This window comes from Geotrypetes seraphini, chromosome 4 (genome assembly GCF_902459505.1).
Source record: "Geotrypetes seraphini chromosome 4, aGeoSer1.1, whole genome shotgun sequence".
NCBI classification, from domain to species: domain Eukaryota; kingdom Metazoa; phylum Chordata; class Amphibia; order Gymnophiona; family Dermophiidae; genus Geotrypetes; species Geotrypetes seraphini.
The window spans coordinates 316,197,105-316,210,305 of NC_047087.1; the positions used below are offsets into that span (position 1 = coordinate 316,197,105).

The 13,201-nt window shown below is 45.6% G+C and overlaps 1 protein-coding gene across 2 annotated transcripts in view; it reads right to left on the reverse strand.

Moving 5' to 3' along the window:
- Positions 1-13,201, reverse strand: part of SHTN1 (shootin 1) — a 229,468-nt gene that overhangs the window by 138,151 nt on the left and 78,116 nt on the right. For both annotated transcript variants that reach the window (XM_033943623.1, XM_033943621.1), the window contains exon 5: positions 12,306-12,474. In XM_033943623.1, coding sequence (XP_033799514.1) covers positions 12,306-12,474 — 169 coding nt within the window. The remainder of the gene's footprint in view (positions 1-12,305; positions 12,475-13,201) is intronic.

Sequence of the window (13,201 nt, forward strand, 5' to 3'; positions counted from 1 at the left end):
ACCACTTCCCTCGGCAGGGCATTCCACGGAGAGGATCCATAAAATATCCCACGATACGCTTAGATTGCATTCGGAAATGCTGCCTACAGGGTCTGGTTTCCATGAGTGTCCTATTCCAAATGCCAAAATTTCACCTGTGGAATGATTTGCAGCTGGAGATGAAAGAAGGATCTCATTACCTGTATCTTCTCAAGCTGATTACAAATTTTTTGTTTAGGTGAAGGATGTATATAAAACTGTATATAAAACTGAAGATCTGAATTTTACTAAGGTAAGTAATTTGCTTTGTTTACAGAATAAATTTTTAATAAATTTATTTTATTCATTTCACCTTACATACAAGTGAATTACAAGCTTTAATAAATCAAATCAGTTTGATGTAGTAAAAGGAAAAAGGGGAAGATGTTTTATTTTCAATGTGAATAGTAGATGGCATTGGAAAGATTTTTTTATAATTCTTTATTCATTTTTGACTCTTGCAACAAGTGTACAATATTCAATCAGATAATTTGTACAAATCACTTGGCATTGGAAAGATTTATTTACATGCATTCTTTAAATTCTTTCTTTCTTTTGTACATTATTTAAACTTTTTTATACCATTTACATAAAAAACTAAACGCATCAATTAAAACATACAAAAGATTAAAACAAACCATATCATAAAATCTACATACCTTATATACTCAAATATAAGTTGATCCGAATAAAAGTCGAGACCCCCCATTTCCCCCCTCCAAAAGGAGGAAAAATGGTTGACTCGAATATAAGTCAGGCAGCTTAATATTCAAGTGCCCTGCCCTATCAGGCTCTGCACCCAGCCTCCTTCCCTCCCTCCCCTGTCAGGCTCTGCACCCAGCCTCCTTCCCTCCCTCCCCTGTCATGCTCTGTACCCAGCCTCCTTCCCTCCCTCCCCTGTCAGGCTCTGCACCCAGCTTCCCTCTCTCTTGTCCCCTTTGTTCTGGGTTCCTCTATCTCTCCCTCTGCTTCTGCCCTCTCCTCAGCTCTAGCATCTCTCCCTTCTGACCTCTGATCCCTTTCTCCACCCTTAAAGGTCTGACATCTCTCCAACCCCCCCGCCTCTTTCTCTAGCCCCTCCTTCCAACTATGTGTCAAGCTCACGGCACATTGCTGGCAGAAACAGTGAAGAAAAGAGGCTGCCTCCAACAAGCCCTGCCAAGACCTTTTCTCTGCTGCATCCCACCTACAGGATGTTATATCGGAGAAGACAGGATACAGCAGAGGACAAGTGCTGGCAGGACTGGCAGAAGACAGACTGTTCTCACTGCTGCCTCTGCCATGAATTTAGAGGACACTGGTGGAGAGGATGGTAGAAAGAGATGCTGGACTGGGGGGTGGGGGCAGTAAGGAGAGAACAGAGGAATTCTGGACCTATGGGTAGGGTTACCAGATTTTCCACCTCTAGACCACCCATCCCCCGCCCTGTTATGCCCCAGTTTCGCCCCCTGCTGCCTGCTCTCGTGATTTGTTCCAAGCTTTTCAAAACCTGGACAACGTGCCGGGTTTTGAAAATCCGTCCGGGGAAATCCAGACGTCTGGTAACCCTACCTATGGGGATTAAAGAAAGGAGGGATGCCGGACTAGTGGGGGAGGAAGGGTTGAAAGACAGACAGCCTGTACCACTGGGTGGTCCCAGGCTTTATGCTGGCAGTGCTCAGTGAAAGCTATGTTCAGTAAATGACAGCAGATAAAGACTTGAACGGTCCATCCATCTAGTCTGCCCAATAGTCACACTCATGGTTAAACTGTCTTTTCTTTAATATTTCTGGGCAATAGACCTATCTCCCCTCTTTTTTCAACCTTTCAAAGTCTTTTAGACCATTGTAGTCTTATTAGAATGTTTATTTTCTTATTTTTTCTCTTCTATTTCTATTTTATTTCTTCATTACTCTACTAATTGTCATTTTTCCAGGTACTTTAGTTAGATTGTGAGCCTTCGGGACAGTAAGGGAATATCTAAGTACCTATTTTATTTAAAATTTTAATGTAGCCTATTGTCTATTTTTCTGTAAACTGCTTAGAATCCTAACGGAGTTTAGCGGCATATAAGAAATAAATGGCATTCCATTACATTACATAGAAGGCCTGGTTCTGTCTTTAGGTTCCCACTGCTGGCCTACTCCAGCCAATTCTAACCATCCTGTCACTGGATCGTCTATCCAAGTCCTCCCCAGCTCATCCTAAACCAAATGATCATAGATGGGTCACAGACCGTGCAGGACTGACCAGTACCGGCCTTCATTTGTATTATACCGTTCACTTTCTGTCTGGTGTGATTGTAATTACTGGTCCCTTCTTACTTTAGCATCGTATAGACACAGTACAATAACTCAGCCTTTGTTTAATTTTCCATCCGTCCAAGGCTGTAGGAGTAAGAAATTTCTCCATCCTACTTTGGCATATCAGGCAGCTCTCCATGACAACGAATCCCGAATATTGCTGCTTACTACCCATTCTTATGGGCACTTCAGAAAACAATTGAAGAGCCATCTTTTTTCTAAATATTTGGCTGCTTAATGAATTATCTTATTCTATGTAACATGTTTTACTTTTATAACGTTTCTAAACCGCGTTGAACTTCTGGTTACGCGGTCAATAAGCACAATGTTACGTTATGTCACGTCCACCTTGATTTGTAATTCTTTTTAAAAGTTCTCATTTATTATTGTGAACTGCTTTGATCTGTGTGCCAGGAAAAGTGGAATATGCTATTTTTACCCACCCCCCCCATACACCTTTTACAAAATGGCGATAGTGTTTTTTAGCGCAGGGCAGTGTGCTGAATGCGCCGCGCTGTTCCCGTTCATAGAGTTCCTCTGAGCGTTGGGAGCAGCGCAGAGCATTGCGTGCACCAGCCGTGCGCTAAAAACTGCTCTTGTGGTTTTCTAAAAGGGGAGGGGGTTTAGTCAAATGGAGAGGAGGGGGGAGGAAGAACTCCCAGGGGCGCGTTCAGGTCAAGAAAAGTTAAGTACAGGCTAGAATTCTATTTTCAAAATCTCCAAGCACAAGGTAAACTGAGGCCAATACACAGCTGGCCCCTAAGCTTCTTGCAGCATTTAGCCTAAAACAGACCATTTGAAAAAAAAAAATCCCCCTAAATCTTTAAACGCTTTTTGGAGTTCATGTGCTCAGTGCATTGTCTGCATCCGGGCTTCTTTCAAGCCTTCAACTAAGACGCTTTGTTCCCATTTGCAAGCAATACTGACATTTGAAAGAGAAGTCACAGTTCATCGCTAAAGCTCGCCTCCTGCATTAGCACAGTAGAGTCGTTAGAGAATGTAGAATTGTAAGACCCATATCTCAAAGCAAGAAGCAAAGAGGAAGTGCAGCCTGCAGACTCAGTGCTGTGGCACACGACGACAATTTCCTGGAGGAAAAGTCCATAGTCTGTTATTGAGAAGACACGGGGGAAGCCAGTGCTTGCCCTGGATCGGCAGCATGGAATGTTGCTACTCTGGGGATTCCACATGCAATGTTGAAACTGTTTGGGGTTCCGGAATCTTACTATTCTTTGAGATTCCGCATAGAATCTTGATACTCTTGGATTCTAGAATCTTTTGTTACTCTTCAGGATTCTGGAATGTTGCTACTCCTAGGGTTTTGGCCGGGAACTAGTGACCTGGATTGGCCACCATGAGAAGAGGCTACTGGGCTCGATGGACCATTGGTCTGACCCAGTAAAGCTATTCTTATGTTCTTATTTTTAGGATTGTGGTGAGATAATGCTGATGACAACAAGCGATTTAAAATCTTTTCGCAAAGAAATCAAAACCCATCTATTCAAAAAATTTATACAGATGCCATAACTCCAACCTGGATTCCCCTCAGTGTGACTCCCCCATCATCCCTTCTTCACCAATTACCCTTCCCCTCAAAGCCCAAGCTTGTCTGGCATAGAAAAAGTGGACAGGGACAGATTTTTCAAACTATGGGGAACCACAAGTACAAAGGGGCACTCGGAGAAATTGAGAGGGGAAAGGTTTAGAACAAACGCCAGGAAGTTCTTTTTCACCCAGAGGGTGGTGGATACATGGAACGCGCTACCGGAGGATGTGATAAACAGGAGCACGCTACAGGGCTTCAAAGAAGGTCTGGACAGGTACCTGGAGGACAAAGGGATTGAGGGGTACAGATAGGAGTAGAGGTAGGTTATAGGGATAGGATTAGAGGTAAGTTTGGATAGGTACCTGGAGGACAAAGGGATTGAGGGGTACAGATAGGAAGTAGAGGTAGGTTATAGGGATAGGATTAGAGGTAAGTTTGGATAGGTACCTGGAGGACAAAGGGATTGAGGGGTACAGATAGGAGTAGAGGTAGGTTATAGGGATAGGATTAGAGGTAAGTTTGGATAGGTACCTGGAGGACAAAGGGATTGAGGGGTACAGATAGGAGTAGAGCTAGGTTATAGGGATAAGATTAGAGGTAAGTTTGGATAGGTACCTGGAGGACAAAGGGATTGAGGAGTACAGATAGGAAGTAGAGGTAGGTTATAGGGATAGGATTAGAGGTAAGTTTGGATAGGTACCTGGAGGACAAAGGGATTGAGGGGTACAGATAGGAGTAGAGGTAGGTTATAGGGATAGGATTAGAGGTAAGTTTGGATAGGTACCTGGAGGACAAAGGGATTGAGGGGTACAGATAGGAAGTAGAGGTAGGTTATAGGGATAGGATTAGAGGTAAGTTTGGATAGGTACCTGGAGGACAAAGGGATTGAGGGGTACAGATAGGAGTAGAGGTAGGTTATAGGGATAGGATTAGAGGTAAGTTTGGATAGGTACCTGGAGGACAAAGGGATTGAGGGGTACAGATAGGAAGTAGAGGTAGGTTATAGGGATAGGATTAGAGGTAAGTTTGGATAGGTACCTGGAGGACAAAGGGATTGAGGGGTACAGATAGGAAGTAGAGGTAGGTTATAGGGATAGGATTAGAGGTAAGTTTGGTTAGGTACCTGGAGGACAAAGGGATTGAGGGGTACAGATAGGAGTAGAGGTAGGTTATAGGGATAGGATTAGAGGTAAGTTTGGATAGGTACCTGGAGGACAAAGGGATTGAGGGGTACATATAGGAAGTAGAGGTAGGTTATAGGGATAGGATTAGAGGTAAGTTTGGATAGGTACCTGGAGGACAAAGGGATTGAGGGGTACAGATAGGAAGTAGAGGTAGGTTATAGGGATAGGATTAGAGGTAAGTTTGGATAGGTACCTGGAGAACAAAGGGATTGAGGGGTACAGATAGGAAGTAGAGGTAGGTTATAGGGATAGGATTAGAGGTAAGTTTGGATAGGTACCTGGAGGACAAAGGGATTGAGGGGTACAGATAGGAGTAGAGGTAGGTTATAGGGATAGGATTAGAGGTAAGTTTGGATAGGTACCTGGAGGACAAAGGGATTGAGGGGTACAGATAGGAAGTAGAGGTAGGTTATAGGGATAGGATTAGAGGTAAGTTTGGATAGGTACCTGGAGGACAAAGGGATTGAGGGGTACAGATAGGAGTAGAGGTAGGTTATAGGGATAGGATTAGAGGTAAGTTTGGATAGGTACCTGGAGGACAAAGGGATTGAGGGGTACAGATAGGAAGTAGAGGTAGGTTATAGGGATAGGATTAGAGGTAAGTTTGGATAGGTACCTGGAGGACAAAGGGATTGAGGGGTACAGATAGGAAGTAGAGGTAGGTTATAGGGATAGGATTAGAGGTAAGTTTGGATAGGTACCTGGAGGACAAAGGGATTGAGGGGTACAGATGGGAGTAGAGGTAAGGTTAGAGGGACAGGATTAGAGGTAATTTGTAAAATTGGTCAGAGACCACTGTTCAGGCAGTGGGCCTGATGGGCCGCCGCGAGAGCGGACCGCTGGGCGAGATGGACCTCTGGTCTGACTCAGCGGAGGCCACTTCTTATGTCTACTGCTTCCCTAACTGCATCTATACTGAAACTGCACTATATCCTATCTGTACAGCATCCCGAATTGTATATCCACTGGAATAGCCCCATCCTCCTTGCCGTATCCCATTCCCTAAACCAGTGATTCCCAACCCTGTCCTGGAGGAACATCAGGCCAATTGGGTTTTCAGGCTAGCCCTAATGAATATGCATGAGAGAGATTTGCATATGATGGAAGTGATAGGCATGCAAATTTGCTTCATGCATATTCATTAGGGCTAGCCTGAAAACCCAATTGGCCTGGTGTTCCTCCAGGACAGGGTTGGGAACCACTGCCCTAAACTATACTACACCATTCTTCTTGTAACTCTTCTGGAAATGTCCAGATGTCTCTTTAGTAATCCGCCCAGAACTGCAAGGTTGAGGCAGAATAGAAATCAGTAATGTAATGTAATTTCTCTACAGCAAGATAGCAAATAATCACATAGTTTATTAACTAGTATTACATTTTACCATTTTTAATCTGCACTCTCCTGCCAGACTAAAATCCTTTTAAAGGAACGACAGTATTTCAGCCAGCAGTCCTCACCAACCTCATGTCCTGATTCATTAAGGGATTTCCCCTTACACCCAGAATAGCAGGAAACGCTTGAATGAGTCAATCTCTAGGCTGGTTCTGCTGGTGACCATCCGATCAGGAGACAAATGTAAGATGAGGTAGGGATGGCATGGGTTAATCTCCAGTAGGCAAGGTGGCCACTACAGATGCTCCTAGCTTAGTGGGGAGGAAAACTGAAAGCTGGGGTGAAGAGGGTCTAGTGCAGGGCTGCCCAAGTCCGGTCCTCGAGATCTACTGGCAGGCCAGGTTTTCAGGAAATCCACAATGAATATGCATGAGAGAGATTTGCATACCAAGAAGACAGTGCAGGCAAATCTCTCTCATGCATATTCATTGTGGATATCCAGAAAACCTGGCTTGCCAGTACATCCCGAGGATAAGACTTGGGCAGCCCCGGTCTAGTGAAAAGAGCAAAACAGATTCTCATGTATGAATACTCACACTTCTGAGAAAATGTATTTCCATGTGTTTCTGCTACTTCATAGATCAGACAATTACATCGATGAAACAAACTATACCATACGAATACAGCCAGAAAAATAATAAATTTCAATACTGTAGTAATGTATTCCTAAGGGAACAGAAGAGCTTTAAGTATTCAGATTCTAAAGGCCATGAAAGATTATTCTAAAGAACCAGTTCAGCTATTGAAAAGGAACAAGACCTTGTTCTAGCTGTAGCAATTACTGTCAGCGATGGCTCCGCTAATAAACCCCTTTGGGATAGACATAACTGACCAAGGGCCAGACGCACTAAACAGGATCGGTAAAACCGCGTGGGTCCACTCTGATCCAATTTTTGGCCGATTCTAAAAGAGCTTTGATGCACTAAAAATTTTGCACGCAAATGATTCGCACGGAGGTTCATTGCCATCCCCATCTCTCCCATCCGATTGACTGCTGTGAGAGCAACTCTCACACATGTGCAGAGCCGGCAGGGAAAGCCTGAACAGTTAAGAGGGAGGGAATGCCCCAAAACAGCCTCCTGCCACTCAGCTGCTAGGGGCAGGAAACCATTTTATTTATTGTGTGTGTTACACATGCAGAATATCTGCCCCCATTAAAAAAGAAAAAGCCCTCCCCCCAACTGACAGCCCTCCCTGACGAACCGGCACCAGGGACTGACCCCCCCCACCCCGTGCCAGCGAAAATCAGCAGGAAGGATGCCCACTCCCTCCTGCCTTGCTGACCCCCCTCCCGCGTGAGATAAAATTGGCAGGAAGGATGCCCACTCCCTCCTGCCAATGGAGGCCCCTCCCTATACCAGGTGCCACCCCCCCTAACCATCCCCTACACTCCCCCTTCCCCCACCCCCTTAAAAAGGCAGGAGGGCGGCTCAGTCCCTCCTGCCACTGGAAACTCCCCCGAACATCCTCACCCCCCCAAACCAACCTAATAACTTTTTCACAACTTGGGAGCAGGAGGGATGCGATCCCACCTGCTCCAGAGGCCCGTCAGTCCAAAATGGCAGGTCTTCCCCTCCCAAGTGCATCATTTGATGCACGGGGGGAGACCTTTGCCTCCCCCCTCTGTATTCCTGGGTACAAAGGGAAAAGCCTAAGGCCATGATAGCCTTGATTGAGCCAATCAGGGCTTTGGGCTCCACCCTCTGTGTCCTGGAATACAGAGGGAGGAGCCTAAGGCCCCGACTGACATGCACTGGGGAGGGAAAGGTCCACAATTTTGGATGGGTGGGCCTCTAGAACAGATGGGACTGCATCCTTCCTGCTCCCAACTTCTGAGAAAGGTATCGAGTGGGTTTGGGGCTAGGGGGTTTGGAATTCCTTAAATCCTAATACCACCAGATTCACCCCAAAATTAAAACTATCCTTCCCCTCATTAAAAGGCATTTCCCATGCAGGAAAACTAGGGACCTCCCTCCCCTTAAGAATCACTGAGCTCTGGAACAACCTTACCTCCCCTCTTCGGAATCTGAGCTCCCTCCAACTTTTCCGTAAACATCTGAAAACCTGGCTATTCTCAAAAATGTAATACTTACTCCCTCTCTGGTATACTAAGCCCCTCTAAACATTCTTTATACTATGGCCTATAACCCTTCATTGGAGTTCCTCTTCTATCCCAACTCCTGTAAACTGTGCCGAGCTCTACGATTGTGGAGAGGATGCGGTATACAAACCTAAGGTTTGGTTTAGTTTAGGTGGCAGGGGGAGTGGGCATTCCTGCTGCCCTTTTCTTTTTCTAGGAAGGGGAAGAGGGGAGGGGAGGGGATGGTTCGGGGGCGGGCTGCCTGGTGCGGGGAGGGGTTGGCTCCATTGGCAGGAGGGAGTGGGCATCCCTTTTGCCATTTTCGCTGCCACGGGGTAGGAATTGATTCCCGGTGCGTCGGGGGGACATCGAGGAAGGGCAGGAGGGGGCTTTTTTATATTTTTAATGGGGTAAGATATTGTGCATGTGTAATAGGCACTGCATTTGTGCCCATTAAAAAAAAGAGGGCCGAGCTATATGGTTAGAGAAGTAGACAAGTCGCTTTTTGGGGATTGCTAAAACCCCTGTGTTTTTTTGTGTGCTTAGTCAAGCGTTGTTAGTGCATCAATTGCTTAGCTAGTTTGGATGGGGTTTTAGCTAATTTGCATGGCTGGATCGGAAAATGGGCGATCGAGGGGAAAAGCACGCGGTGAGCCATTTTGTGCACTGGGTCAACAAATGCGATCGTCGCTAAAACAATCAAAACGGGTTTAGCAACGATTGCTGACTTTAGTGCATCTGGGCCAGAGAAAGGTAACATCGCATGTCCTCTTTGCAAACTAATTTCCTCTGTGTTCTTTTTGCCTAGGCTTTCTCCAAAACATTTTTATTTTATGATGGTAAATGTTTTGGTAGAAGAGCTTGGACAGCACTGCGAACACCAGCCAGGAGACTGCATTGAAGTATTTTTTCTCCCTCCCACCCTCCTGTCCTATTCAAATCGAAGTTTGTTATATCCTCCCCACCCTCTCTTTTGCCCTATTTTTCATCACTCCTGTCTGTCTACCACTCTAAACCTTTTTTAGATTTCTACAACCCTTAGCTGGTTCTTCAATACATGGTATAGCAAGTCTTGGATAAACTTGGAAACTCGGATGTTGACGGTGTTGTGAATCCACCGTGATCATGAATGTTATGGAAAAGCAGACGATATCATTGGTCAGAATAACAGAGGTGGTTGATAAATAAATAAAAAAATAACCCTGTGTTGTTTGTTTTGGGCCCAGCCATTTCAACTCCTTTAGGCTGGAGCCAACTGGGGGCTTCGGGGGTTCCAGCAGGAGGCCAACTTCATGGGGGGATGGGTTCCCTGCTGTTGCCACTAAACTGATCATGGCAGGGAGATTCCCTTGCCGCAATCAGCTCAGCAGCCGCGTCTATTTGAAATGTAGACCAGCATTTTGCTGGCCTACATTTCAGACGCTTAGGACCACCTGAGCTCGCCCAAAGCCTCTTCCGGGCGAAACCACACCTACGCCTAGACTTGGTCGAGCTTAAGTGGCCCTACGAGTCTCCCTAGGTTCGTGAAAATGCCTACAGTGTAGGCGACTTGCTTCAGGGTGTTTTTTTTAACATGCGTCCTGATTGGCTGGTTAGACAGCATTAGGATGTCTACCTCCGCCTACAATTGGGACGCTGTTTATAGAATTTGCCCTTAAAAGTCTATAGATAAAGTCACTATCACAAAGTCTTTGTTCTTGTAAATTCGGATTTATTGAGATGACCCTCTGTTGATGTGACCTGACATGGGCCGTGTTTCAGCTACACAGAGCATTCCTCAGGATCGTGTGATCAACAAACAGGAGTCTGTTGGGTCATTTGAAAGAATATATCAATAAAAATGTATGGCTGCATCTTCCGTATGACTAAATGAATGATTTTTCTCATTACGGTAATTTCAGCTATACTGCTGCAATCCTTCATCGGGTCTCGTGGGCAGACAGTTTTTGTGTGGTGGTGTCCAAGGATTCCCCAAACAGCTCGTCACCCAAGCAAAGAGCATTTGCAAGGCGGTCCTGGTGATTCACATCAAGCTCCGAGACCTAAAGCCAAGCTAGGCGGCGCATGGCAACCGCCATGGCAGTAGCCCTGGATGTCAGCTCAAAGGTATCGTAGATGGAACGTACCATGAACTTCCTCAGCTGGAGCAGACTGGAAGTATATTGCTGGAATAAATGGACCTTACGCTGAGGGAGGTATTTCTGGAGGGAAGACAGCTGTTGGATCAAATGCTTCAGGTAGAAAGAAAAGTGAAAAGCATAATTACCTGAACAGTTAGCCAGCATAGCATTCTGGTATAACCGTTTTCCAAATTTATCCATGGTCTTCCCTTCTCTGCCAGGAGGGACGGAGGCATAGACACTAGAGCCCACCGACTTTTTGAGAGTGGACTCCACAAGTAAAGACTCATGGGGGAGTTGTGGTTTGTCGAAACCCGGGATAGGGATCACCCTATATAGAGTGTCCAATTTTCTTGGAGCTCCTGGGATTGTCAAAGAGCCCTTGTTCCCCTCCATTGGAAGATCCTAAGTTCTTTTGAGAATCGCATCTAATGGCGCCTAAGGTCATCTCCACCCCTAACCACACCTACTTTGACCTTAGGTGCCATTAGAGGCCCCCTTAGACTTCCTTCGTAGGCGCCTTAGACATCCTTCGTAGGCGCCTTAGAGATAAGAACTGCCATCTCTGGATCAGACCTTCAGTCCATCAAATCCGGCGATTGGCGATTCGCACACACGGAGGCCCAGCCAGGTGTACACCTGGCGTAATTTTAGTCACCCATATCCCTAAATGCCTCTCGTAAGGAGATGTGCATCTAGTTTGCTTTTAAATCCTAGAATGGTGGATTCCGCAATAACCTCCTCTGGGAGAGCGTTCCAGGTGTCCACCACTCATTGCGTGAAGCAGAACTTCCTGATATTTGTCCTGGACTTGTCCCCCCCTTAGCTTCAGTCCATGTCCTCTTGTCCGTGCATTCCAGGTGTCCACCACTCGTTGTGTGAAGCAGAACTTCCTGATATTTGTCCTGGACTTGTCCCCCTCTTAGCTTCAGTCCATGTCCTCTTGTCCGTGTCACATTGGACATTGTAAATAATTTTTTTCCTGCTCTATTTTGTCGATTCCTTTCAGTATTTTGAAAGTCTCGATCATATCCCCTCGCAGTCTCCTTTTCTCAAGGGAGAACAATCCCAGTCTCTTAGACATTCTTCGTAGGAGCCTTAGACATTCTTCGTATGCACCTTGGACATCCTTCGTAGGCCCCTTAGACACCCTTCGTAGGCAGCTACCAGCACATACTCTTTTTTTAATGGGTTTTTAATCACATAGCATTTTTTGTTCCTCACCTAGATTTGTGGATGGGAGGGTTATAAATAATTTTAAATAAATAATTAGTTCAAAGTCAATGTCAACGCTGGGAGACCACTGATCAAGTTAAGTTACTCATAATTTTCAAGATCTTGCTGCATGAGTATGAATACTTTTTCTAGGACGCTGCAACTCTCCCCCCTTTTTATCTAAGCTATTTAAGTGATGCATTAAAAAAAAAAAAAGAAAGAGTCCGCCTTAAACTCATCTGTTGAGAAATACTGCAGGGTGGATAAAACAATCCAACCCCAAGAAAAAGTTATAAGGAGGAGCTATCCATCCTATGCCACACTGAAAATGTAACCCTTGTGTTTACATGGCTGTTGAGCATAGGAACAACCGAACTGTGTTATCGCTGGCGCTGGCTCTTAAAACCGATAGCTCTGGATCGGCGAATGCTGTGACACAACGTTGGCAGTGTGAGAGAAAACCCTACCTTTTATCTGCTGCTGACACCGAATGGAGCCGCAGTCACCCAGGGCTGCCTCGGACTCACTGCACGAGTCGTCCTCGTCAATATTGATCTCTTCGGTGATAATATCGGGTCCCAGTTTGGCCATATAGAGCATGCTGATTCTTTTCAGCGTCTTGTTCTCCTTGTTCAGCTAAAAAACAAAGAATATTAAGCAGGTTATCAGTTGAGGTAAAACAGTGCTAGGAAAGGACTAGTGATGGATACAGGCTGCAGTCAAATTCAGCTCCTGATAAGGAAAAAAAGCAACATGTCTACAGAAAGGAGGCACGCAGACATATTATGTGATGAAATGCAAAGTCTCTCAGGGCATTGCTTCTGAAAGGACTAATGTAATTAAAAAGTTTTAATGCACCTTGTTTCTATCCATTCTTACGTGCCCTGTACTGATCAACATCCAGCAACTTCTGAAGTGTGGAAGGGCAGACAACTTTTGCAACCAGCGTGACATTTGCCTGCTTGGAACTCTGCTGGCACAGAACAAAGCCAGTGATTAAGCATTCCGCTCTTTTCCACCCCCAGAGAAAACTCACTGCCTCCTTGAGATGGGCGGCCATCGCTGGCTGGAAAAAGCACATCGCCTCAGTTCCGATCCAGACTACCCTAAATCTCACTTTGGCCACCCTCCCCAGCGAGTGCATCCTAGGCCCGGCTTACGGAGGCCGCTGTTGCTGCTGCTCTGTCGTCCAGGTGCTTCAATGAGGAGCTGGATGAAGACTGGCCCATCAGGAAAAGCAGCAAATGGCCACACGCTCATCTCCTTATGCATGGATGCTTGGGATCTCGGAGATGAAGCAGACTTTGTTGGCACGACAATTGTCATGTCTTAGTTCCTCAGATATGCATGATATGCTGTATAT